Raw genomic sequence first — 25,814 nt, forward strand, 5'->3', positions numbered from 1 at the left:
GGGGTTAGAAGCAGGCTACAGGCCGATAATACTCCCCTCTGAACAGGAAAATAGCGGATAGCGGCAAATGCTGTTGCTGCTCCAGCAGTGCTAGCCGGGGCTAGAAGCAGGCTACAGGCCGATAATACTCCTCTCTGAACAGGAAAATAGTAGATCGCGGCTAATGCTAATGCTACTTCAGCCCCGGTGCTGGAGAACTAAAGTGGAACTCCTGTATAAGTCTGTACTTCAGCGGAGTGGCTTTACTGCTCCTTACAACCTGGTCAAATTACATAAAACGCACTGGATTAAAAGATGCACTGTTGATTTTTGGGAAAATTGAAGTATTTTAAGTGTGACTTATAATGCGGAAATACTGTGTTTGCGTTATTTACTAGAGTGTAGGTTAGATGTTTTAATACCATGTTTTATAGCCTGCTGGACAGTAGGAAAAAAAAAAGAACTGTTTCAGATATTAGGTTGTGTTTTCATGCTCCACTGTAAAAAACAAAAAAAAAAAAAAAAAAAAAAAAATTCCACACTGCAGACTCCAAATGAACTTTTACATTTGTTATCTGAGAACTCTCCTCAGTGCTGTGAGCTGGCAGTGACAGACAGTGGCATCATGTGGACAACAGATGGAGCTCTGAACACAGTTGTTACAACTAACACTGATTTGTTTAAATAAGTCAGAATCGTCCCCTGATGTTGATCTACTGGATTGTATTGTTTTGGGACATTCCTTGTCCTTGTGTCTTGCTCTTCTTGCTAAGTGACAGCGTATTTCTCTCACTCTCTCTATTTCTCTGTCTGTGTGTATGTCTCACCCTTTCTTAGTGTCTCTCGCTCTCTATCTCTCTCTCTCTCTCTCTCTCTCTCTCTCTCTCTCTCTCTCTCTCTCTGGGGTTAATGGGTGTTAACCCGGCCATTACGGAGCTGAGTGTGTATTACGCTGGCGATGATGTTTGCATTAATATAATATAAATGGTAATTTCTGCCCTTAATTACTGCGGTGTGGGGGCGCTGATCATGTGTAAAATTGATTTGTGGGAGGAATGTTGTGATAGAGCGGCGCGAGAGGAGCGCTGGGTGATGGACAGCTGCAGGGAAAAGTGCTGCCGAGGAGGAAAAATAAAAAAATCACCCTCTCCCTCACTCACTCACTCACTCACCGTCCTCTTCTTCTTTATCTCTCTCTCTCTCTCTCTCTCTCTCTCTCTCATACTCTCTCTCTCCTTTCCTATTAAAAAGAAGGTGGATCAGCACTAAATGTATATCCATCAGTCTGCAGCCGTCACCCAGTTTAAACACACACACTGCTTCCTCACTCCTCTTCCTCACTCCTCTTCCTCACTCCTCTTCCTCACCCCTCTTCCTCATTTTTCAGGAAAGAGAAAAAGGGTGATAGGCCTATGTGTGTGTGTGTGTGTGTGTGTGTGTGTGTGTGTGTGTGTGTATGTGTGTGTGTTTGTTTTGTTTTTCTGAGTGGACATATATTATATACATTATATCAAGTAGTTTACTGTGTGTACTTGTATTTAGTGCTATGTAAGAACCTATGTCCTCCGTAAGTGTGTGTGTGTGTGTGTGTGTGTGTGTGTGTGTGTGTGTGTTCTGTGTGCTCCCTGCTGTTAGGCCTCTGGCGCTGCTCCACCTTTCTCTCGTTTATATCAATTTGTGTGTGTGTGTGTGTGTGTGTGTGTGTGTGTGTTTCCCCTGACTGGTATCCTACTAGAGAGCCCACTGACAGTGTGTGTGTGAGGGGGGGTGGTCTTCAGACTGACATTGTGTTAGTTGCCTATAAGCAGTGTGATGACCCCTCTTACTTACAACAGCCATAAATTAAGTGTGTGTGTGTGTGTGTGTGTGTGTGTGTGTGTGTGTGTGTGTGTGTGTGTGTGTGTGTGTGTGTGTGTGTGTGAGAGAGAGAGAGATCCGCTGTTTAGTATTATGAAGGTAAACAGTGTATTAACCCCACTTACACACTCCTTCCTCGATTCACACACACACACACCTAGCACAGGTGTGTCTTTTTAAGTGTTTTCAAATGACAAAATACCTGAAACAATAGTAAACTTGTACAAACTGAATTATTGTTTATTAAAATGATTGTTTTTTTTTTTGTATAATTAATTTAATTGTTTACTTAAACTTGTATTCAAACTTACCTTACAGTGTGTGTGTGTGTGAAATTATTTTATTGACAAATCAATCAACTAATTAATTGACCAAATTAACTCAACGACCACATCATGTATGATACTCACTGAATAATGATTAACCTCTCTCTCTCTCTTCCTCCTGTCTTTCTCTCTTTCTCTCTATGTCATCTTTATTCTCTTTTATTTCTCTTTTTTCTCCATCCCTTTCTGTACTATCTCTCTGCATTTCTTGCCCCATCTCTCTCTCTTTACCTCTCTCTCTCTTCTCTGTCTCCCTCTCTCTCTCTCTACCTCTACCATGGTCTCTCTCCATCACTCTCTCTCTTTCTTTCTCCCCTTCTCTGTCCCTTTCTCTCCCTCTCTCTCTTCTGTCTCTTTCTCTCTCTCTCTCTCTCTCTCTCCCCCCTCTCTCTCTCTCTTCTCTGTCTCCCTCTCTCTCTCTCTCTCCCCATCTCCCCCTCTCTCTCTTTCTCTCTCCCCCTTCTCTATCTCTCTCCCCGTCTCTCTCCCATCTCGCTCTCATTCTCTCTCTCTCTGTCTCTCTCTTTCTCTCTCTCTGTATCCCCCTCTCTCTCTCCCCATCTCTCTCACTCTCTTTCTTTCTCTCTCTCCCCATCTCCTCTCACTCTCTCTCTCCCCCTCTCTCTCTTTCTCTCTCCCCCTTCTCTATCTCTCTCCCCGTCTCGCTCCCATCTCTCTCTCATTCTCTCTCTCTCTGTCCCTCTCTTTCTTTCTCTCTGTATCCCCTCTCTCTCTCCCCATCTCTCTCTCACTCTCTCTCTCTCTCTCTCTCTCTCTCTCTCTCTCAGCAGAACGTGTTCAGGGACACCAGTCAGTATGTGGTTGGTGAGCTGGCGGCTCTGGAGAGTGAGCAGAGGCAGATTGACTCGCGGGCGGCTCGTGTGGAGAAGCGTCTGCGCTATCTCATGGACACAGGTACCGCGCCCAATTACGCCGCAAACAGCACCGCCAAATTGAGCGTTCACTAAAACTCTTGTGGAGTTTGGGAAGTGGTGGCGTTTGAAGCGGGGATGGAGGGGCCGGCCTTCTCTGGGCCGCCGCGATAAGCCCCCGGCTTCACGGGGGCCGATAACGCCACTGATAGCCAGCCGCTATTGAACACAGCCCGCGCAGCCGAGCGCAACACACAGCGTATATCTGCCCTTCATTGATATGCTGGAGAGAGAGAGAGAGAGAGAGGGAGAGAGAGGTGGTGTGAAGAAGGAAGGGAGGGAGGGAGGGAGGGAGGGAGGGAGGGTTGAGGAGGAGGAGGAGGAGGAAAAATAATGTTGAAATAATGCAATACACACAGATACATGCTTCTGCACCTCCATGCACATCTGCATTAAACACACACACATGATGTAGTGGAGTGAGCCAGTGAGCAAGCAAGCAAGAGAGATGCTCAAAAAGAGAGAGAGAGAAGAAGAAAGGTTGAGGGAAAGGTAAAAAGAAGGAGGGAGAGAGAAAGAGAGGGAGGTTGTGGTGAGAGAAAAAGGAAAAGAGAGGAGGAGCAAATAAACAGTAAGAGAGCTACAGAGAAAGAAGAATGACAGAGGGAAGTAAAGAGACACAATGAGAGAGAGAGAGAGAGAAAGAGAAAGAGAGAGTGGAAAAGGGGCTAGAAAGAGGTTAGAGAGTAAGAGAAGAACTCGTAAACATGCAGGCTACAGTCAAAAATACTTCCCTCTGAAGAGCTAGCGTGGTTAGCGGCTAATGCTAATGCTGCTCCAGCAGTGACATCCAGGGTACTGGATGTGGAAATAGCGGTTAGCGGCTAATGCTAATGCTTCTCCAGCCCCGGTGCTGGAGATTCTTAAGACTTGACTGATATAATTTATACATATTGGAAAGGCACACTGGCGATTTTGGGGAAAATTAAAAGATTTTAAGTGCACCTTATAGTGCGAAAAATACGGTGAACAAAAAAAAAAAACAAGAGAATATAAAAATACATTAAATACATGTGTATATATATATATATATATATATGTTGTAGAAGCGAGCTCCCCTAATATTGCACATACTGTTGGTTTATAGTAAATAAACAACAAGTAAATAAACAGTAAAAAAAAATTGGTAATATTGCACATTGTGATAAAAACAGTTTATACTACACGTTAAATTTACATACTGAACATAGTAGAGCATTACAGCAGTCATAGTGTAAAGTTTTTTTTTTTTTTTTTTAGAAAGGCACGATATAAGTGTAACTTACCATACCGAACATACCGCATTTTTCGCACTATAAGGCACACTTAAAATACATTAATTTTCCCAAAATTCGTCAGTGCACTTTATAATCTGGTGCACCTCTTTAGTTGTTTAGAGGTGAGTGTTATCAGCCTGTAGTCTGCTGCTAATCCTGGCTAGCACTGCTGGAGCAACCTTAGCATTAGCTGCTAACAACGCTAGCTCTTTTCCTGTTCAGAGGGGAGTATATTGGTTAGCGGTTAGCCACTAATGCTCCAGCCTTAGTGCTGGAGAAATTCAGGAATCTAAACTTACTGTAAATAGACAGAAGGACTTTACTCACCCAGATAAACAGTTTTCAGGAGAGTAATCTGTGTAGATTAACATCCAGCACTCTTTTTTTTTATTGCTGTTTTGTTTACTTAGCTTAGCTTTGCTTAACTTTGTTAGCTACCCACCCCCACCACCACCCAGCGGTGAGACCTGCTGAAATACAAGTTTCTTATAGTGTTTCTTAAAATGTGACTTAAAATCCAGTGTGCCTTAAGTATGAAAACAGACAAAAAAAATACATTTATTGATAGTGCCCCTTATAGTGTATATGTAAAATACGGTAAGTGTAACTTCCTATATATTCCACTGGTGCTGTAACGCTTCTATGCCGTTGAAAAAGGATGATCTGATCTTCTGTGGGCTGCCTTGTAAAGCTTCCAGCAACACACAAACACAAACACACACATGGTTGCTTTTGCTGAAATTGGAGACCGGCGTCCAGCCGCTCATACTAAACAATCATTTCCCCACAAGGGCAGCTTTAGAGAGAGAGAGAGAGAGGGTGAGAGAGAGAGAGAGAGAGAGAGAGAGAGAGAGAGAGAGAGAGAGAGGAAGGAGGGAGGAAATAGGCGTCTAGGTTTATATGCTTCTTGCTCTCGTATCAAAACTATCTCTCCATTTTGTGTTTGTCAACACCCCTCTCCCTCGTCCCCCCGCTCCCCCCCGTCCCTCCGCGCCGCTCTTGGCTGGTCTCGAGCTCGTACACACCGGAGCCATTGTGACGGCCTGAAGGGCTTTTCCCTGCGATGTGATAGAAAGCTGGACCCGCTGGCCACTCACCACACAAACCAAACAGCCTCAGATATGTCTGTACACACACACACACACACACACAGAGTAAGAGATACCCACCTGAATACACACTGCCTGATACTGACCTGAATCAGCAGCAGCTGCAGTATGTATAAAGGTAAAGCAAAAATCAGCCAAGACATGCTGGATACATCAGTTTCACACTCGAGCTATGAGGCTAATGTAGCTAACATGTTACAATTGGAAGCTTATGTACACCAGTTAGCATCACACTAACGGCATGCTCATCATAAATCACTTCAAAGTCTCCCAAAAGTCTGTCGCTTTGATATTAAACTGCTATGACAGAATACCTTTATTTGGTCCAGCCATAGACTGTATATAGCTGGACAGAGCATCGTCTCTTAAAAGTGAAGCCACCACAGGTCGGGCGCCCCCTGCTGTTCGGCTGCAGAAAACTGTGTAACCCCACTCATCCCCATAGGTTTCAATGGCAAAACAGAACAACTTTCAATCACGTTTTTTTTCCGATATACTGTAATTCTACTTCCATTATTTAAATGCAACAGCTAGTGTAACCTCTGCTTATATTGTCAAATTTTTATTTTTTTAAAACGTTATTCAGCTATGTTCTAAAAAGTTGTGGTTATTGTAAAAGGGCCCTTACACCTAGCCGGGGTGGGACCAATGACTGTATGGGAGGGACTATAGACTCAGGGGCGGGTTTATTTAAATGAGTAGGCGGTCTCTCCACAGTCTTTCTCTCTCCTCTGGTCTCTACTGCGCAGACTCGGGTTTCAGGATCGCCAACATGGCGGAAGATTTTGGCTTCATTTTCATTGAATAAATGGGAACAGCAACGCAGCGTCCATCTTTTTTACAGTCTCTGGGTCCAGCAGACTAAGGCCTTGCCAAAACGATCAGGAGATTCAAATCCCGGTCATGCAGCTTCTCCATCAGCAGCCGACATCTGAGAGAGCATACAATAGATGGCGCTCTTCCCCAAACATCACTCCTAAAATGATGTCGATCAGCACAGGCTTCTGTTGGCTAATATGTCAGAGCTGGGGCGCTTCGCTTTCCTCCGAGTGTGCTGTGATGCTACATCCACGATGCTACGTCCACAGCAGTTTAAAAAAAAAAGGGGGCAAAGTCAGACCTCACATGTACAGGCGTATGCTAGCCTTCACCCTCCTGGTGTGAAAAGTGAGATAAGATAAAATAAATAAATTAATTAAGTTGGGTTCAAATCTGGCTAAAAGTCCTTGACTGCTACCATATCCAGGATGTATTCCAGGCTAGCGCCCCATTAAGAATTAGCAGGAAGAGGCATATGAGAAATTGGATGTATGTGTGTACATCAAAATGCAAAACAGCAAGTTTTTAATTAATTGTTAATAAAAGAAATCAGCCTAATTGCATATTAACATTTCTAAATTTACAGCAGCGTAACCCCGTTTTGCATTTTAAAATGAATTTATAATTTCATATATATATTTTGAAATAATTTACGAATTTAATGTTTAATGTTAAATTAGATTATCTGTATTTTCTGACCTTTATTAACACATATTTGCAATGCCTGCAAAATATAAGCATCCAGTTTGGCTTCTAATTGGTGTTCATATGTTTTCACGTATGCATGTTAGCAACATTAGCCTCCTAGCTTCAGTGCAAAACTAAAGTCTTGAATCAAAGTTCAGACATGTTTTTACTGATCATCAAGACTGTGCATGTTGGATCGTTTCCTGAGCTGAGATGATCTGCAGATTGATGTTTAATGCTCGTCAGTACTTGACTCCACTATGCTCTCTGTTACCCTCGTTAACCCGTGCTACGCTACACGAAGCTACTCTTTAGTATACTGCACCCAATTACCCCCAAACTCTGCTTAATCCCCCTAATTGCATATTGAAATGGCCATAAAAGACCCTCTTACACCCACATACTCTTTCATTGAGATAGTCCTAATTATTATCTTAAACTAATTATATTAAACAATTATGGATTCCTCTGCTTTTGATGTTATTGGTTGTGAGTCTGATGCTCTGGGATCTAATGAAAACTGTGATCTGGAGCAGATGAGGAATCCTGGATTGTTTTTCTGGTTATCTGAGGTTCTGAGGTCTTTAGTGTAGCAGTTTATTTAGACAGACATTCAGATCAGAACACTTTAGTCTGACTCTAATAAATACAGTGTCTGAGCTACCAGTATCACTGGTAGCTCTGAGCTACAGCATTACAGTAATGGTAAAACACATTAAACACATGTTAAGCCAGGTGTGTGATCCTGTACAGGTAAGTCCCCTATGTATTATTAAGTGTCCGCTATGAATTATTCAGTATCTACTATAATAGATTACTACTACTATATATATTCAGTATTTATTATGAATTATTCGGTGTGTGCTATTAATAATCTGGTGTCCACTATGAATTATTATGTGTCTAGTATGAATTCTTCAGTATCTACTATGAATTATGCAGTATTTACTATAAATTATCCAGTATTCACTATGCATTATTTGGTATCTACTATAAATTATTATGTATCTACTATAGATTATTATGTATCTACTATGAATAATTCAGTATTTACTATGAATTATCCAGTGTATGCTGTTAATTACCTGGTGTCCACTATGAATTATTCAGTATCTACTATGAATTATCCAGTGTCGTCCGTGAATTATCTGGTGTCCGCAATGAACTGTCCGATGTCCACAATGAATTATTTAGTATCTACTATGAATTATTGAGTATCTACTATGGATTATTCAGTATTTAATATGACTTATCCAGTGTATGCTATTAATTATCTAGTGTCCACTATTAATTACTATGTATCTAGTACGAATTATTGAGTATCTACTATGAATTATTTAGGATTTACTATGACTTATCCAGTGTATGCTATTAATTATCTAGTGCTCACTATGAATTACTATGTATCTAGTACGAATTATTCAGTATCTACTATAAATCTTCCAGTGTCTACAATGAATTAACCAGTGTCCGCTATGAATTTCTCAGTATCTACAATGAATAATTCAGTATTTCCTATGAATTATCTGGTCTATGCTATAAATGATCTGGTTTCTGCTAAGAATTATTCAGTATCTACTATGAATTATTTAGTATCTACCATGAATTATCCAGTATTTAATATTAATTATCCAGTGTATGCTATTAATTATCTAGTGTCCACTATGAATTATGCATCTAGTATAAACCTTTCAGTATCTACTATGAGTTATTTAGTATTTACTGTGACTAATCCAGTGTATGCTATTAATTATCTAGTGCCCACTATGAATTATTATGTATCTAGTATGAATTATTCAGTATCTACTATGAATCTTCCAGTGTCCACAATGAATTTCTCAGTATCTACAATGAATAATTCAGTATTTACTATGAATTATCTGGTGTATGCTATAAATGATCTGGTTTCTGCTAAGAATTATTCAGTATCTACTATGAATTATTGAGTATCTACCGTGAATTATCCAGTGTATGCTATAAATTATCTTGTGTCTGTTATGAATGATTCAGTAGCTAGTTTAAATTATTATGTATTCTACGTTTATTCAATGTATAATATGAATGATCTGGTGTCCGCTATGAATTCTTTAGTATCTACAATTGATCTTTCAGCAACTACTATTAATTATTCATTGTCAAGCATGAATTAAACAGCTTCTATTATAAATGGTGTAGTTGTAGTTGTAGTTAGTATTACGGATAATTCAGTGTCCAGTATCTATTATCTAGTATCTAGTATGAATTATTCACTATCTATTATAAAACTCAGGGTTTTATTATAGCCCTTTTTGATTTGATGGTTTCAGATTTAAAGTGATGCTCATTCTGGTGAGAATTCTGAAGAGAATCTGGAGAAGCTTTCAGTCTGTCTGTCTTTTGATGTGATGTTCGTTCATTATCCACATATCATTCATTCATTCATTTATTTATACATGAGCATTATAATCGTGATCAGCACAAACCTTTTAACTTCTTCCTATTCCTCCTCTCTCTCTCTCTTTCTCTCTCTCTCTCTCTCTCTCTCTCTCTCTCTCTCGTCTCATCTCCCCCTGCTCCCCCTCTGCTCCCTCCTAGATTAGGCGCTGTGCTGAATTCGCTGGCGTTTTTCAGTAGCGTCGGCTCCCCAGAAGAATTCACAGTAATTGGGCTGCTTAATTTATTTACTGGGCGCAGTTCACAGCACATTAGAGAAGGGAGATAATTGAACAAGAATTGTCAAGTGTCTTCTGATATCAGGCACATTACAGAAGGGAACGCGCATAAAAACTCCATTTCTATGCAACCATTGTTTATGGTAATTAAGTACACAGATTTATTCCTTGGTTGCCTTCCAAGCTTATGGCAAGCGCTATTGTTGTCCTCTATTAATATGTAATCAGTAAATAGTTTAATTTTCTAATCTGCAGTTGGAGAATTCACTTTCTAACAACTCTTAATTACGCCGGTGCCCTAATGATGCGGGCGCCAATGGACCCGGGCTACCGTAAACGGAGGGGCGGCTCCAGGGGAACGGCCGCACCCCCCGCTTAATGAACTTGTTATTCTTTCACCAGAGGGAGCGGTGTCCTTCACACCACGCAGAAAAAAAAGAAGAAAAAAAAACACAAACGCTCAAAAATGTGCTCAGCAGCAGCAAATATACAGTCCCCACCAGCACACATCACTTTAACTCTAGCTTTATCATTCATTTACTAACTTATTTAAATCAATTAATTTAAGTAAATTGTTCTTGTCCTACGTTATATTAAATATCTATTATAACTGTCTAATTACTGTCTAATACTACTTAATACTTAATAATTACTTTATTCAATATTCAACTCTATTCATTTAAAACCAACTTTGAATTATTCAGTGTTTACTACTATTGATTATTTAGTAACTACTAAATTAAACAGTAGCAACTGTTCAGAAACTACTATGGATATTTAGTAACTAATACTAAGTGTTCATGAAGTATTGTGTATATATAAATAAATATATATATATATATATATATATATATATATATATATATATATATATATATATATATATATATATATATATATACAGCTCTGGAAAAAAATAAAAGACCACAAAAAAAGAAGCTAATCTGCTTTGAGATTAGCTAAATGAAATCCTTTATAATATAATCAAGAGGAAGATGGATGATCACAACCATCAAACCAAGCTGAACTGCTTGACTTTTTGCACCAGAAGTGGCATACAGTTATCCAAAAGCAGTGTGTAAGACTGGTGGAGGAGAACATACCAAGATGCATGAAAACTGTGAATAAAAACCAGGGTTATTCCACCAAATATTGATTTCTGAACTCTTAAATGAATGAACTTAATGAATATGAACTAGTTTTCTTTGCATCTTTTTTTTGTTATTTCAGCCGTTTCTTATTTTCTGCAAATAAATGCTCTAAATGACAATATTTTTATTTGGAATTTGGGAGAAATGTTGTCTGTAGTTTATAGAATAAAACAACAATGTTCATTTTTTTCAAACATATACCTATAAATAACAAAATCAGAGAAACTGATTCAGAAACTGAAGTGGTCTCTTACTTTTTTTTTCCAGAGCTGTATATATATATTTACATATATGCATTGAATTATTCAGTGTGTACTATGTGGAAAATGTGCCGCGTTTTGGTAAATAGCTTTTAAACACCAATAGTTGAACTGTGTATAAGATCTGATGAAATTTTATAAATTGGTATAGATCTCTTAAATAATGATTTGTTTAGAAAATGTGAAAAAAATGTAATTTAATCTAAAAGTTTTAGAATTATGAGAGTTTGAGTATCAGTAGGTTTATTACTGAGCTATGACAAAATATGACAGTAAAAAAATCAGAGTTAATTTTTAAAATGTAACTGATGAATGTAAAAGATCAGGTAACAATGGTTTTGGTAACCTTACTTAAAATTGCTTTATCACTCTTATTGATGATGAGTGAATACGATAAATCGATACCGGACGATTTATCTTGCCCCGCCCACTTAAGCAACCTCAGACCAATCAAACCTAGTTTAAGAGAAGGGGAGCTAAAACAGCCCTACATTTAGCCTATTATATATTCACGTTTTATAGTGTAGTATTAGGTATATTATAATATGATTAATATTATTAAAAGGTGTTATTAGGTAGCATTCGTCAGTATCTGTTGTGAAAGTGGTACATTCAGTAGTTGTGAGAGTGAGGGTTTGAAGTGTGCCCTCTCTTATACGGTCCGGGTTCAAGGGGTTAAACGTTACATTGTCATTCAGATTCTTTTTTTTTTTTTTTTAAATAAACATGTCAACTCTGAATAAAGCGGAGCGGCGTGAGAAATGAAAGGTCTGCTCTCGCTCTCTGAGCGGTCAATCTGCGCGAGCACAATATCGTACTGAAGCGTTCCCGGGCGTCGCGCCGCAGCGCAGCGTTATCGCCGCCGCTTTTGATATCCGCCAGCATCTCGGCTATTTATGCATTCATGCAACACATATGATTTTCAAATTGCCTTATAACCCGCAACAATGAACGCAATTATGAAAATAATGGCATTTAAAGGCACTCTAAGAAGCTCACACCTACGGAGACGCTCGATAAGACAGATAAAGAAAAGAGAGGAGAAAAACAGAAACGAGTTTTAGGTGAGATTAACATATGTTTAAAAATTGCACTTGAGCCTGATAAGACTGACACAGGTTTTATTGCACCCTAATCCCTCCCTCTCTCTCTCTCTCTCTCTCTCTCTCTCTCTCTATTTCTCTTTCTCTCTCTCTCTCTCTCATTCTCCCTCTCTTTTGCTCTCTCGCTCTCTGCCTCTCTCCCCCCCACCCCTCGTCTCAGTCACAGAAATTCATACAAGACTGATATCGGAGGCTTAATGTAGTGAAAGGCCCATCTCCCTCCGCCTCACAATAACAGATCCCACCGTTCTGAGCTTTCAAATCACGTCCTGTTTCCTTTTCTTGTCCCTCATTATATTATATATCTGTAATAACTGTCTAATTACACAGTAATAATCCAGGTAATATCAGTGAGATTTAACTACTTGTGATTTTATTCTGTTACAGATGGATTACAGTAGCACATCTTATTTAGTTATTTTTGTCTAAATAGCTTTATTGAATAGTCGATAATTGTCTTATGTGTTATAAGTGTGTTATAAGAATAGAGTAGCTATTTAAATTTGAGCAAAATTTAAGTTTATTAATTTATTCAAGCTGTACTGTCCATACACTACCAATAGTTAATTTAGTATGTTATATTTCATGTTAATTAATATTATAATATTATTTTTGTCCTGTTAATTGTTGCACATGAGTTAAAGGGTTACAGATTGAATAATTATATTTATGTAACAACTGTAATTTAAGCTTATGTGATCACTCAAGTGTATTATTAACAATAACAGGACATGGTTATACATACATATAATAAAAACATAATTATTGTGTATATACAGCTCTGAAAAAAAGTAAAAATTAAGAGACCCCTTTAGTTTCTGAATCAGTTTATCTGATTTTGCTGTTTATACGTTTATTTCTGAGTAAAATGAACATTTTTGTTTGATTCTAAAAACTACGAACAACATTTTGCCCAAATTTCAAATAAAAATATTGTCATTTAGAGCATTTATTTGCAGAAAATGAGAAATGGCTGGAACAAAAACAAACAAACCTTAAATGATACAAAGAAATGATACAAAGAAAACAAGTTCGTATTCATAATGTTTTAAATGTTTTAGGGGTTCAGAAATCAATATTTGGTGGAATATCCCTGGTTTTTAATCACAGTTTACATGCATCTTGGCATCTTGTTCTCCTCCACTAGTCTTACACACTGCTTTTGGACAAATGCCACTACTGCTGCAAGAATTCAAGCAGTTCAGCTTGGTTTGATGGATTGTGATCATCCATCTTCCTCTTGATTATATTCCACAGGTTTTCTATGTGGTAAAATCAAAGAAACTAATTTTTAAATGGCCTCATTATTTTTTCCAGAACTGTATGTTTAAACTGGTTAAAGCTATCGAGGCACATCTGAGTAATTATGAATCCATAGTAAAGATAATACACGTCTGAAATCGTAACCACCACCAACCATCACCAGTACTTACACGTTATTACATGTATTATTACTGTGTAATTACATGATTTATTAAGTCTTTCATCCCTTTATTGTGGACACTTTAATACTCATCTCTGATTGAGATGCTTGTGATTACGAGGCGGATGCGTTATATATGTTACATATGTTTTACATATAATTTATGTATAAATATACAAATAAATTACTTATAACTTGTAATCCACCTGTAACAGTAAGCACATACATCACAGTAGTTGCGTTATTATTTTGTTTGAATTGTATTTTTAATGAGGTTTTAAATTATGTATGTATTTATTCATCATTTTGTTCGTATTTTTATATATATTTATTGATTTATTCAGTTCTTCTGCTGCATGTGTTTTACAGCATCATTGTTTTGTTGTTCGTCTTGTTTCGTTTTAATTGTAAATCTCTTTCAAACTGAAGACAAATTTTTCACACTAAGTTATTTTTTTTTTCTCTCTCTCTCTTTCTTTCTCTCTCTTTTTTTGCATCTTTAATTCAGTTTGCCCTCATTTCAGAGGTGGTGGTGAGGGTTGTGTGTTGGTTGGGGGGGGTGGAGAAGGGTGCAGAAATAATTGCCCGGGTGCGTACGTTTATACTTCTGAGCTCCGCAGAGAGTCCGGAACACTATTGCTCGTCTGTAAGCGCGTATGTGTGTATAAGTGCGTGTGTGTGTTTGTGACTGGGTGTATGTGTGTGTATATACGAGTGTGTGTGTGTGTGTCGCCGTCCCCCCTTTAGTTTGACTAAAGATTTAAGCTGGGCTACGTGAGCAGCATGGGGATTCGTCTCTGAGCTCCCGCAACACAAACAGCCAGCGCAGCTTTAAGTATATTATCAGGCAAGTTCTTTCAGAAACGTATTGCTAAAGAAGCTTAACATTAATTATTGTAACTTTGGGAAGATTACATCCACGGCAGCCTTGTAAGCGGTGGCATACTCCTCTTGACCTCCTATGCATGAGCTTAAAGACACAAGAATGGCATTTCCCCAGCATTAATGGGATAACCAGTATAATCTTTCAACAGTAAGAGAGGAAAAAGTGTTTAGAGCATAATACCCGGCGTTCCGAGGAAGAGACTGTTTGGTGATGTCTCTTGTAATCAGCGCGCTGGAGTTTACATCACTGTATTATAACACTGCAAACTCTCTCTCTCTTTCTCTTTTTTTCTCTCTCTCTCTCTTTCTCTCGTTCTCTCTCTCTCTCCCTCTCTCTCTTTCTGGACTCTGCATGCCAGTTTGGTACCTTGTCCACTCTAATTTCAAAGACCAAAGACTTCATTTAGCCTCCCTGCCAGGCCGGCGCGGCGAGCGGCAGTAAGTAAAGCCTGGAGACAAACGCAGGAATTTGCCTCATAAAGCCGGCCTTTGGGAGAAGCCGGCAAAGGCCAGCAGCGGATCAGGAGGTGACTACCTCTTCAGATTTTAATGCCGGACTTTGCCCCCGCCGCCGCACCACCCCCCCTTACCCCACACTTCTTCTCTCCTCCTTCCTCCTCTTCTTCTTCTTCTTCCTTTTTTTCCTACTTCTCTCCTACTTCAAGCAGTGGTTAACATGAGAATAGTCCATTTTCAGCAGTTTTACAGCAGATTTACTCCCATGTCCAGTTATGTCATGTGCATCACAATAGACAATAGAGATATTGAAATTCCCCAATGACACTCTACTAAAAAAAATATGATACATATGCATTTCTGTGCACAAGTTTTAGGCACCAAAGCGAATCACACTAATCCATTAATCTCAGCATTACGAGTGTTTTACCTAAAAACAAAGCAGCACATATGATTCAAACAGATGCAAATAAACACACATACAGTAAAACGCAACAAGGAATTCTCATTTTTAACTTATAAGTTATATGTTACGTCCTGTGAGCCAAGCTGAAGTACAGCTGAAGTGTAGCTCCAGATTTCAGTGTTCAGTTCCGTCAGCAGCTCACCTGATTTACCAAATTGACCAAACCAGTTGTTGATATGATGAGAACTAGAAATTAAGGGTTGGATTTAAGTTTTAGGCTAATGTTAAGGTTAGACCTAAGTTTAAGGGTTAGGTTTTGGATTTGATTTAGATTTAGGATTAAGTTTTACTAATAATTCAGGGCTATGGTTAGGTTTAGAGTTGATTTAGGATTAAGATTAGTTTTTAGGGTTGATTTAGTGTTCATTTAAGGTTTGATTTAGGGTTAGGCTTATGTTAGGGTTATGCTTAAGTTTTAGGGTTGATATAGAGCTATGGTTAGGTTTAGGGTTGATTTAGGATTAAGATTAGGTTTTAGGGTTCATTTAGGGTTGATTTTAGGTTAGGGTTAAGTTTTAGGCTAATGTTGGGGTTAGGCTTATGTTTTAGAGTTGATTTAGAGTTAGGCTTGAGTTTTAGGGTTAATTTAGGGTCAGGGTTTAATTTTAGGGTTTATTTAGGATTAAGGTAAGTTTTTCGGCATAATTCCCAGTTAGGGTTATGTGTTTTAGGGTTGGTTAAGGGTTAGGATTGGGGTTAGGTTTTGAGCTGATCTTAGGGTTGATTCAGGATTAAGTATTGGTTTTAGGGTTGATTTACGCTTAGAGTAAGGTTTTATAGAGTTGGTTTAGGATTGGACTTTTGTTTTATGGTAATGTTGGGGTCATGGTTAGATTTTAGGGTTAATTTATGGTTAGGGTTAAATTTTAGGGTTGATTTAGGATTGGGTTTAAGTTTTAGGCTAATGTTGGGGTCAGGGTTAAGTTTTAGGGTTAATTTAGGGTTGGGTTTAAGTTTTAGGCTAATGCTGGGGTTATGCTTATGTTTTAGAGTTGATTTAGAGTAAGGCTTGAGTTTTAAGGTTAATTTAGGGTCAGGGTTAAGTTTTAGGGTTTATTTAGGATTAAGGTAAGTTTTTAGGCATAATTCCTAGTTAGGGTTATGTGTTTTAGGGTTGGTTAAGGGTTAGGATTGTGGTTAAGTTTTGAGCTGATCTTAGGGTTGATTCAGGATTAAGTATAGGTTTTAGGGTTGATTTACTGTTAGAGTAAGGTTTTGTAGGGTTGGTTTAGGATTGGACTTTTGTTTTATGGTAATGTTGGGGTCATGGTTAGGTTTTAGGGTTAATTTATGCTTAGGGTTAAGTTTTAGGGTTAATTTAGGATTGGGTTTAAGTTTTAGGCTAATGTTGGGTCAGGGTTAAGTTTTATGGTTGATGTATGGTTAGGATTGAGGTTAGCATGAGCATTGTGTTGTTTGTTTTCATTGTTAAGTTCAGTTGCATTTAATACAGTAGATATTCAGTTGAATGTTAGGTGAGCATCTTTGAGATGTCTATAATGAACCATCCAAGGAAATTGATACCTAATTTATATATTTAATTTTTATTTATTTATTTTTGCTTTATCTTTTTTCCAAAGAAGCTCAGATCAGTGTTGAAGACTCGTCTTCATCACCCTTATGTAATCTTTCTCTCTGCTCGGTTTGTGGGTTTGTGGGATGTTGAAGCAGCAACAATTATTTAATTAGTTAAGTTGCTGCAGTGACTTTACCCCCGACATACTCCCTCACCACCATCAGCTTTTCCCACCATCCCATTTTTCCTTCTCTCTCTCTCTCTCTCTCTCTCTCTCTCTCTCTCTCTCTCCCTCCCTCCTCTTTCGGTCTGGTGTCAGCCTTTCAAACATTCTTTAACAGTTGGATGAAAGGGGATTTTTAGGAAGATTAGGGAACGGGATCCTCCAGGCATTGTCTGAAAATCTTAAAATAAAACGCGCGGGGTGGATGGAGTCGGTGGGGAGGGGGGTGTGTTTTGTTGGTTTGGGGTGGAGGGGGGGTGGGGGGTGTAGTATTCTGCACTGGGAGGAGATGTGGAACTTATTTATTTATTTATTTATTTATTTTACAAAATTAGGTTAAAAAAGGGATAAACATGAAAATTGACTGTCCTTTTTATTCCACCCCTCCCCCCCCCTTTTTTAATTTTTTTTTTTTTTGCTTTTCTTTTATAAATGTATGGTTGTATACCTTTCTAATAACTCCACCAACATACACACACACACTCACACACCACACATCCTCCCAGTGTTGCGCACAGGCCTTGGTGGTGTGAAGTTTACATTTACAGATTTAAAGATATAAATATATCCAGAAAATATCCAGTTTTGTAGAAAATATAATTGGAAATAACATCAAACTTTAATGATGAGTCAAGTTATACTGGAAGCTCTAAGAGCTCTTGCTGCTGATCTGGTTTTGATTTTTGACCATCGTTGGCAGCATCAAGTAAAGAAGCTTAAAGAAGCTTGTTCATTTTTGTCTGGCTTTGTAGGCCAGTGTCAGAGTCCTGAATCTGATTGAAGCTAAACGCTGCTAACGTACAGCAGTGCGGGCAGCCAGCGGTATAGGCCTGATTAGCATATAACCCCCCCTCAAAAAAAAAAATGAGGGGGGCAACATTGACGGCGCTTATTATAATCTCTCTTTTATTGAAGCATCTCGAGGCCTTTTCATCGCCGCCTCTCCGGCTGCCGTTCCAGCAGCACTCGGCCAAAGCTCGCAGTGTCTCGCCCCGCAAAGCTGCTCTGGCACCCGTGAGCAGACACACAGACCCGCTCGCCGCCAAAAATCCACAGATCTGCACCACAACCCAACATACCCCCCCATCCCACTCGCCCTTTATATCTATTTTTAAGGCTTTTCTGTGTTTAGTAGTGTTTATTTCGTCTCTTATTGCAGTTCTTCACAGTCCGGTCGGCTGCTGTTCTATTGAAGAAGAAGAAGTGCCTCTCTGGGGACTCTGGTTTCAGAGGTCGCCAAAGGTTATCATAAATACGATTCAATTAAATGATATTTTTGCTCTCAGAATGAGCTGAATCCAGATCGGTCAGGTCTACGATTCAGCTAGTTAGCATAGTTAGTGTCTAGCGCAGTGTAGCGCAATGCAACTGCAACATCTGGAATAGTTGTGGTTGTATTCAGCCATCTCGTAGGAATGCACTGAACTGTGTCAACTGTCTACCAAAATGATAAAATTAACTTTTTTTAAATTAATGACATTTCACGTAATTTTGGCACACTTGGAAATCTACTAGCATGGTTTATGCTTTTTCATAGTGCTACCAATCTTTTATAAAATCATTAGACATTTTTCCCCATTAGGGAATGTATTAGGATTTTTTTTCAAATGTTCTACTACAACAGTAAGTCACAAGAGTTAACGTAAAACATTGCTTCCACTACTACAGCATCTCCGTGGCAACCACTTCGCACTTAACAACGTATCAACCAATTCAATTCAGATACCATAGAGCGATCACTTGTCTGCAACACCATCCCAATCTTCTGTAATACTATAGCAATCACTTTGCTTTGCACCTGGAATACCATAGCAACTAACTAAATATCAACACCCTAGCAACCACTTGTCAACATCCTGGCGTACCATAATGTCACCACCTACAGCAACTTCATCACAACCCACTGTGATGCTATAGCAATCACCTTGAAACATCTCAGAACCACTGTATGGATTAGCATAGCGACTAACTAGATAGAAACACCTAAGCAACCACTTTTCAACCACCTGGCATAACATGTTATAACCACCTACAGCAACATCATCACAACTACCTTTTAACACCCTATCAACATCCTGTCTTTGTCAAATTCAGCACATTTTTTGGATGGTACATTTGGGATTTTTCTCTTTTATTTTAAGTATTAAGCATTTATATTTATATATTTTTGTATTTTTTAAGCTGCTTTTCTTCCTGCAATTTTTGATTTGTTGACACTGTTCTTCCTCTGCCTCTTCCATCGGGATCTGTACTTTTTCAAACATGTCACCTAAAAAACTATAAAATACTTGGATAAGTTATTTAAGTAGAGATGTTGGTTATCTAGACATTATTTTTTACATTTTCACACAATAATCTGACATTTTTCTCCTTACATTAAATTTTTTTTTTTACCTCGATACATCTATTTTATTTCATAAAACCCCTATCCAGATAAATCTCCCCATCCAAATAGAGTGAATCTGATTGTGATTGGATAAGAAGTATAAACATATACCATTCTGACATCCTATTGGTTTATATGATCCATCACACCTGCGTACGTCACTCCCCCCACACTCCAGTAAGCTTCTTTAATACATTTATATTTGGTTCCTCTGTAAAATAGGGCTTCTTTATGAAGGGTTTATAAATAGTAAATAAAGGAGTTTATTAATGGTTATAAATAAAGTTGTATATAGCTAAAAAATATTAATGAACACTAACAACACATAAATAGAAATAAAAACAGTGACAATGACTTTTTTTAACTGTATGTAGTATGTCAGTTTAGTTGTTTAATATGTTATTATAGTTAAATAAATTAAATAAGTAACAGAAATGTTAATGATGACTGATGGAAAAGACAAAGGAAGATTTGCATCTTGTAAGATTTGAGGTTTAACAGTATAAACAAACGTGGAATTACTATTAAATTGTTACATGACCGGCTTCTGTTGCCCTTTCTGTTTGTGTTTTAACTGCTTAATAATGGTTTATAACCTAATTAATACCATTAATAACCTCCTTTATAAAAACTGTGAGATAGGATTTTTCGGAATGTTTCAATTATGTCAAGGGATTTCAGAGTTGGACTTATTCAGTTCAAGATTCTGTGTCGATTCTATTGGACACCTAGTAGAGTACATTAGCTTGACCTTAAAGAATCATCAGAATGCTGCCGGTGTCAAAGAGAGGAAGGTACATTGGAACATGCGCTGTGGTCTTGTTCTAAACTCCAACAATTTTGGTTAAGTGTTTAGGAGCATTTATCAGAAATAGCAGAAATCATGTTCTCCTTCTGTCCCAGACTCTATATTCTTGGCGATCCTACAATCGTAGCTCATTGTCATAAGCCTACAGCTGATTGGATACATACTAGTATTATGATAGAAAAACAAATTGTGCTTAGAGGTTGGAAGTTGTCATCAGGACCATCTGTACAGGAGTGGCTTGGGGCTTGTACTTGCAGAGGTATATAGAGGATTGAAGTAAAATGTTTATCACTGTTATAATTTGTATTATTTTATGTACTATTGCATGTAAGTTGGAGTACCATTAAATGTGTATCAGTTATAGGAGAAATGTTTACATACTGATGTAGCCTGTATACAGCATTACACCCCCGTTGTGTTTCTGTTTGTTTTTGTGTGTTTAGCTGTGTGATAAATGTGATATTGTTATAAATTGGAAGATTTAATAAAAAAAAAACAAGTCATAAAAAATAATAAACTCCTTTATAAACTATTTATTTTAAAGTGGTTCCTTACATTCTACTAAAATACATTCCTTTTTAATGGGCATATATGCAGCACATATATGAAACAGGGAGCCTAGTGCATTCCAAATTGATCTATATCTTTTACTATAAGCTTTTGTCCTGAATGCCATTTTTTCTCCCTTACATTAGTTTTACTTTTATATTTGAAGTAGTTTTGAAACCATAAACTTTTACTTTACACACTTTGACTTAGTAAAGGTAAAAAGCTTGAGTTGAAAATTGTTTAACTTATACAGTAGTGTTTAGTTTTTAAACCCCATTATCTGTACATGTACCTGAATAATGAAGATCAGCACAAAGCACACAAAGCTCTCTCAGTTTCTACAGGAGCTGCTCTCTCCTCTCTCCAGTTGATCATTATTTGCTTTTTTCCAGGTTGCGCAAACGTAATTGAATTTCAGCAATGCAATGCTCCATTAGTGCAGCTTTTCATATGCTAACTGATTAAGACACACTTTACAATTAAGTGTAATGACGCAGGGGGTTGGCCTGTAATTAGGGCTTTCACGTGCAAAAGGCGCCGTCGTGCTAGCCCGGTGGTTGTTGTTCATTTGCCTTTGTATGAGCCTCTCCGGGCCACGCATTCCTGCTGCCTCGCTCCCTTCACCTTTATCATCCCAGCCTCTCTCTCTCTCGCTCTACCTCCGCATCCCAAAGCGAGCGAGCCAAACCGGCTCATCCCGACTAATGGAAACGACAATTTAACTGCTATTGTTCTGCCGTTAGCTCACTAAGTAGGGAGAGATGCGGAGATAGCGAGGGAATTGAGTTTCTGTACTTACAGTAGGGAGGAGACTCATTATCAATTTGTCCTTAAGCAAACCTGAGAAAGAGAGAGAGAGAGAGGGATGAGGGGAGGGGGGTTTAATAGTACAGGGAGGGGCAGAACAGCGGGGGTTGAGGGGTAGAATCCACAATGCAGATGTGGAAAGGAAGGCTAATAGTGTTAGCACATCCATTACTCCCTCAGCTTAATTCATTAAGCAAATTGGGCGGCGACCGTGTTGGCTCTGTTGAAATGCGTGCAATATGACACTGCTCAAATTTGTTCTAACACATGGCCCGGGGGGGAGGTCCCGCCACGCTAACGCAGGGGGAGGGGCCAATTATGCAAAGAGGAGCCCAGGAGGGCCAGAGCGACAATATGTACACACACTGGAGGCACCTCCACACTGAGTTATCTTACTTCTGCTGTTCTCTTTATTAGCAATAAGACCACCACAGCTTCTGGATGCCTGCTACTGTAGCTTCTGTAACTCCTGTAGTTCCTGTAGCTTATATAGATCATATAGCTGCTGTAGCTCCTGTAGCTTCTGTAGTTTCTGTAGCACTTGTAGCTCCTGTAGCTCTTGTAGTGTTAGTAGTTCCTGTAGTTTCAATAGCTTCTGCAGTTTCTGTAGCTCATGTAGCTACTGTAGCTTCTGTAGCTCCTATAGCTTTTGTAGATTCTGTAGCTCCTATAGCTTCTGTAGCTCCTATAGCTTCTGTAGATTCTGTAGCTCCTATAGCTTCTGTAGATTCTGTAGCTCCTATAGCTTCTGTAGATTCTGTAGCTCCTATAGCTTCTGTAGATTCTGTAGCTCCTATAGCTTCTGTAGATCCTGTAACTTCTGAATATCCTGTAGCCCCTGTAGTTTCAGTAGCTCCTGTAGTTCCTGTAGTTTCAATAGCTCTGGTAGCTCCTGTAGTTTCTGTAGTTTCAGTAGCTCCTGAAGTTTCTGTAATTTCAGTAGCTCCTGTACCTTCTGTAGATTCTGTATTTTCTGTAGTTCCTGTAGCTTCTGTATTTTCGGTAGTTCCTGTAGTTTCAGTAGTGCCTTTATTTTCTGTAGTTCCTGTAGCTCTTGTAGTTTCGGTAGCCCCTGTAGCTCCTGTAGTTCCTGTAGCTCTTGTAGTTTCGGTAGCTCCTGTAGTTCCTGTAGTTCCTGTAGCCACTGTAGATCCTGTAACCCTGCGGAATGCCACGAGATCCGCTCTATCAACCAACAGTCACAACAGTTCACTACAGTTTCTGCACTACAGTTAATAGATACATAATAAAGTAAACACTGTAGCTCACTGTAGCAGTTGGCTAATTATTACAGCATGCTAATTTCTTTATTATGACCAGTGTTGCATCATGCTAATTGCTATATCATGATCATTGTTGCATAATGCTTATTGCTATTTTATGACCGTTGTTGCATCTTATTTTGCCAGTGTTACATCATGATAATTGCTATATTATGGCCTTTGTTACAGCACGCTAGTTGCTATATTATGACCAGTGTTACGTAATGCTAATCGCTATATTATGGCCAATGCTATAGCTTGATCATAGCCATGTAAAATCATTAAAGTCATTAAATCATGGTCATGGTTACAGGAGGAACTTTGCTACAGTGTAGCCGTTGTTATATCACTACTCCATGTTAGTGATATTTTTTCTTATTTCTTCTTCCTTTTTAAAAAAAAAACTAAAATTAGATTTTAATGACTAATAATAACTTCTTTACACTTGTTTATATTTTTTATTCTGATCAGCCGCCATGTTTGGCTCTGTAACAGTGGGCATAAATGAGAGCCCAGCTGAGCACGTTCCGTTTGGCCGCATGTTTGAGGTTTTTTTTTTCTTCTTCTTCTTCTACTGGTGACTTCATGCTAACTCAGATACATATGCATGTCTTCCTTCTCCTGTCCTGGAGGGGCTCTCTCTTTTACATGCACCCCCTCACCAGGCACCCCCACCACCCCCCCATGCCAACAGGCCTCTCCTCTGTCAACTAATCAGTGCCTCAGATAGATGCATTGTGGCCCTATGCAAATCTATTTACATTGGAATAGGGCACTCGGGGGATGCTAAACCCAGGCACCGGAGTTTGAAGAAAGAGAATACCCAAGGCCAACAAATAAATGAAACTTTGCCCAAATCCGTGAGATAATGGGCACTGTGTTCAGACTAACCACGGAGGAGAGATAAACGCGGGATTACTTGGGGGTTTTGCATCAGTTGCTTTCTGCTGGGTGGCCTCACTTGTCAAAAAGGGTGGAACGGGGGGAGGAAGGAGAGAAAGAGAAGGTGGAAGAAAGAAAAGAAGGAGATAAAAAAAAAACGTTTAACGCACGGACATTCACATGGCACATTGAGAAAAGGAGTACGGCTAATTCCATCAAAGCCGGAGAAATCAAGTATTAATTTATGCTGGCCCCTCCCTCCCTCCCCCCGTAGCTATTGTGGCTTCAATTGTTGATCACTTCGGTAACATCTGGTCTTGGTCACTTTTTTCTTCTTTTTTTTTTTTTTGGAAGGTTGGCTGGCATCAAGCCCACCGAAGCCAAAACCAAAAAGAGAGCCATGAAATCACTTAGATCTTCAGCCGTAATGTTTTTTTTATTGATAAACCGATAGAAACGTTATTCCTAGGAAGGAAATTGTAGTTACAGCAAGAAAAGAACTGCTCTGATCTAATATTGTATTGTTATTAAAGGAGCTAGATCTACTAAAGACATTTATTTTAATATTGCCACTTCTAGAACACTTACAGTGTTTCAGCCAATCACATTGCAGCGTCAGAACTAACTGTAGTTGGTGAATGATGGCGCCGATTCAAACTGTATTTTTAATGTAAACACTCTGTAGCAGTGTGCTGAAGGACTGCAACGTTAGAAAGTCGACAAATAATGTGTAAACACACCAGATATGGGACAAGACAACACCTATACTTACTGTACATCAGGTCGTTATACATTGAAACATATTCTCAGATATATTCTTAAATCTTCTGTTGGTTTTGTTTTTGGAGTGAAATCGAGAGAAAGTAGAGAGTGAGTTATCACACATTGCAGCTAGGGTTGCCAGGTCCAGCAACTACCTGGTCCACCTGCCCATCAGAAGCTTAAACTAGTGCAGTATCTCACAGTACATGTTCTTTTTAAAAGATGTTTTAAATTAAGGCGTTTTGACAGTGGTGGTAAATATAAAAGTAGCCCAAAAAAAAAAACGCAACAAAATTTTCACCTGCAACTAGCAAACAAGCCCAACTTGGTGGGAAAACCACAAACCTCAAAGAAGTAGATACTAACAAATAGTATAGAAATAATAAACAGACATAATGGCAGAATAAGATTCTTACAAAAAACTTCCTCACAATAGAAGAGATTGATTAAATCTTTGGGCATATTAAAACATCGATTCTGTTTTAATATTTTTGCCACTGTCCAATGAAAAACATGTATCTCCAAAACAGAAACTTTACTAAATTTACAGTAACTTTAAAAGTAATATATCAAGTCTAATGAAAAGTTTAGCTGTAAGGATGCATAAAAACGTGCATTGGATCGGGAGCCTCACCAGTAGAGGGCATGATAAAAAAAAAAAAAAAATCGTGATCAATCAACTAATTAAAAATTAATATTCACCAGAATATTTGACTACTAAAATAGTAATTAGTTGTAGTCATATTATGTATTATGTATTAAATATTTTGTATATATATATACAGCTCTGGAAAAAAAAATAAACCACTTAAAAATTATGAGTTTCTTTGATTTTATCAAACTAAAAACCTCTGGAATATAATCAAGAGGAAGATGGATGATCACAAGCCAACAAACCAAGCTGAACTACTTGGATTTTTGCAGCAGGAGTTGCATAAAGTTACCCAAAAGCAGTGTGTAAGACTGGTGGAGGAGAACATGCCAAGATGCATGAAAACTGTGATGATTTCTGAGCTCTTAAAACTTGGCATATGAATATGAACTTGTTTTCTTTACATTATTTGAGGTCAGAAAGCTTTGCATCTTTTTTGTTATTCCAGACATTTCTCATTTTCTGCAAATAAATGCTCTAAATGACAATATTTTTATTTGGAATTTGGGAGAAATGTTGTCCGTAGTTTATAGAATAAAATAACAGTTTATTTTATTCAAACATATACCCATAAATAGCAAAATCAGAGAAACTGATTCAGAAACTA

At 38.4% G+C, this 25,814-nt stretch overlaps 1 protein-coding gene across 6 annotated transcripts in view; it reads left to right on the forward strand.

The window, feature by feature from the left end:
- The window catches only part of ehbp1 (EH domain binding protein 1), a 248,288-nt gene that overhangs the window by 180,147 nt on the left and 42,327 nt on the right, over positions 1-25,814 (forward strand). For 5 of the 6 annotated variants that reach the window (XM_022672775.2, XM_022672780.2, XM_022672779.2 and 2 more), the window contains one exon: positions 2,951-3,077. In XM_022672775.2, the coding sequence (XP_022528496.2) occupies positions 2,951-3,077 (127 nt within the window). The remainder of the gene's footprint in view (positions 1-2,950; positions 3,078-25,814) is intronic. The other variant, XM_022672778.2, reaches the window with a different exon arrangement.

The sequence above is a fragment of the Astyanax mexicanus genome, chromosome 14 (assembly GCF_023375975.1).
Source record: "Astyanax mexicanus isolate ESR-SI-001 chromosome 14, AstMex3_surface, whole genome shotgun sequence".
NCBI lineage: Eukaryota > Metazoa > Chordata > Actinopteri > Characiformes > Acestrorhamphidae > Astyanax > Astyanax mexicanus.